The following is a 2,940-nucleotide window of genomic DNA, read 5'->3' as shown; positions in this document are numbered from 1 at the left end:
AAACACATTAAAACCCATTATAAACGAGGCATTTGTTGCATCCAGTGGGGACATAATTACGGATTATAATGACTTATACTGTCTTTTTACGCGTTGCGTTGCATCGCGCCGCGTAAACATAAAACCATGTATGCATTTGTGATCGAAGAAATGACAAACAAGTGCTACTCTACACTGCCCAAAACTCGCGGTTGAATCGTCAGTGGCAAATTCTTTAAATGAAAACGTACTTACAGTCTGTGAGTCAGAACAGCCGGCATTGTAGTCTACTCTACCAGGATCAGGAAACAGTCCTCCATAAAATGTGCTGCACACATCTGAATATTTGATCAATGGAAAGCTTATTTATTCAGCTCGAATATAAATCTCGAAATTTCGAAAAAATTGACCCTTATGACTGGTTTTGTGCTCCAGGGTCACATATTAGAATGATTTCTGAAGGATCATGTGACACTGAAGACTAGAGTAATGATGCTGAAAATTCAGCTTTGCATCACAGCAATAAATTACAGTTTCTAATATATTCAACTAGAAATCATTTATTTTTAATTACAATAATATTTCACGATATTGCTGTTTTTCTTGTATTTTTGATCAAATAGATGCAGCCTTGAGGATGAGACTTCTTTCAAAAACATAAAAAATCTGAATTATTCCAAACTTTTGACCTTATATTTTTAATGTATAGTCTATTTTTTAAAGACTCAAATAATCATTTTAAATCAAATCAAAATGATTAATCACAGATACTAATCAGAATACCTCATGTTTATCGCTTCTTTCATGTTGGCAGGCATGTGGTCATCGCTATGTAAAGAAACTGCTGGGTGCTGAGGTGCAGCAGCGTATGGTGGGCAAATGTTACGTGCGGGGCAACGACCTGACCTACGACCCGTCTGATTACTGGCAGTCTGACACTTACGAGCTGTGCGACTTCAACTATGACCAGAACCTGGAGGGCATGTGTAACATGGGCATCTCAGGGGGCATGACGGAGAATGACGTGTACTTTGGGACGCCCGGCAGCTTTGTGTGGCAGGGTGAGTACGGGAAAACCAACCAAATCTGGTGTGTCAGATCATCCTTCAGGGTCACATAGTTAATAAAAGAGGTTCTTCTGTTCATATAGGAACTGTCCATATGAAAGAGAGAGACCCCAACTCTGATTTTGCTGGAGATGCCAACGAAATAACCTTTGGAAAGCTAGGCGAGGACAGACTCAACATCTATATAGGTATGTACTTTATTTAGGTTTTTATGAGGGGCTGTACACACTCTTGCATTCTCCTTTCACATACATATTTCTGCTCTCACACACCTACATTCACCTTTCACATATGTCTATTTCTGCTCTCACACACTTACTCTTTCCTTTCACATGCATATATATTTCTGCTTTCACACGCATACATTCATTCTTCTATACACACACTTTACTTTTCAACACATGCATGTTTTCTGACATTCATGCACATATATTTATACTTCCACACATATATATTCTTTATTCTTACATACCTATATTCATATATTGTCACTTTCACATATATATACTTCACACTCATATGCATGCATGTCTCATCTTTTTTTTTTTTTTTTATATCCATTACTTCCTCTTCAAGCAGGAACTTAATCTCAAACCAGGAAATACATGTACAAGACTTGCTCAGCTCATCCTAACACAACTATACAATGATGCTAGTTTTTGATTTTGTGAGTAAGTAGCAAAGAAAAAAAAATAAAATAAAAAGGAAATAAAATAATTTCTTAACTTTATTAATTTGTTTATTATTTTATTTAAAAACTAAATGAAGTGCAATAATACTATTATTATTATTATTATTATTATTATTTTTAATAGGTATATTTAATGAGTCACACTATAACATCTACAAATGCAACTCATTATATACACTACTTGTAAACTTTAAAAGAGACAGGCATCTAGATGTTTGTGAAAGGTGTTTTATTTAAGATAATGTTTTGCAATTTACAGTCTCATGCAATAATGCGTGTTACTGTAATAGTAATAGTTTTCCTTAAGAATTGCTATGGATAAGAACATTGCTCTTATGAATGTTTTAGCATGACTTTGTTAACTACTAAACTGAATGAAATAACATAGCCGTCTTCATGGTCAGTGTTTGGCATGTTTCATTCTTACAATCATTTTAACAGTCATTTTTAATAAATTATTATTATAAAAATTTTAATTTTTGTTTGTTTGCGCGTATATTAAGTGTTAATTAGTTTTATCTGCTTATAATAATTTGATCAATTACTATTTTTTGTCATGACATTTTATGTCTTATTCTGTATAGCAAATAGTATTATACAATAATCTTACCCAAAAATGTATTTTTATGCATTAATTATAGTGCTTTTGTTTTACTGTGAGTGTTAATTAGCTGAAAATCTTAAAATACTTTTATCAGTAATTTTTATATAAATTAGTTTCATTTTATATAATAGAATAGATATAGATTTATATGTGTTTTACTATTTAATGTTGATTTATCAGGAATCTAACAATAATTTTATAATAATTTATTATAAAAATGAAATAAAAATAATAAAAACAATAATTTTATAATAATTTTATAATTTTAAATAAATGTTAGTGTTTTTAGTTCAATTAGTGTTGTTAATATGTGCAGTATTTATTTAGTGATTTACTCATCATTTTATAATAATTTGATTAATCATTGTTACATATTAAGTGTTTTTATTTGCTTGTATATGCTTTTATAAGTTTTGTATGTAGGCTATGCTTTTTTTAAATTTGCATTTAAATAAATGCTGTTTACTATTGTCAATCTAATTTTATTTATTTTTTGCTAGATAAATTCTGTTCTGTCTGCATAAAAAAAAATAAAAATTATAATAATAAAAATAAAAAAATAAAAATAAAAATAAAAATAAATAAATAAATAAATAAAT

General features: G+C 30.0%; 1 protein-coding gene across 1 annotated transcript in view; it reads left to right on the top strand.

Annotated features, from left to right (window-relative positions):
- itga3b (integrin, alpha 3b) overlaps positions 1–2,940 on the top strand; it is a 48,816-nt gene that overhangs the window by 26,279 nt on the left and 19,597 nt on the right. The window contains exons 4-5 of the mRNA XM_016551955.1: positions 794–1,040; positions 1,130–1,234. Coding sequence (XP_016407441.1) covers positions 794–1,040; positions 1,130–1,234 — 352 coding nt within the window. The remainder of the gene's footprint in view (positions 1–793; positions 1,041–1,129; positions 1,235–2,940) is intronic.

This window comes from Sinocyclocheilus rhinocerous, unplaced genomic scaffold (assembly GCF_001515625.1).
Source record: "Sinocyclocheilus rhinocerous isolate Xijiao unplaced genomic scaffold, SAMN03320098_v1.1 scaffold2994, whole genome shotgun sequence".
Classification (NCBI taxonomy): Eukaryota; Metazoa; Chordata; class Actinopteri; order Cypriniformes; family Cyprinidae; genus Sinocyclocheilus; species Sinocyclocheilus rhinocerous.
The sequence above is the reverse complement of the archived record's forward strand: the minus strand, read 5'-3'. Positions and strand labels throughout refer to the sequence as shown.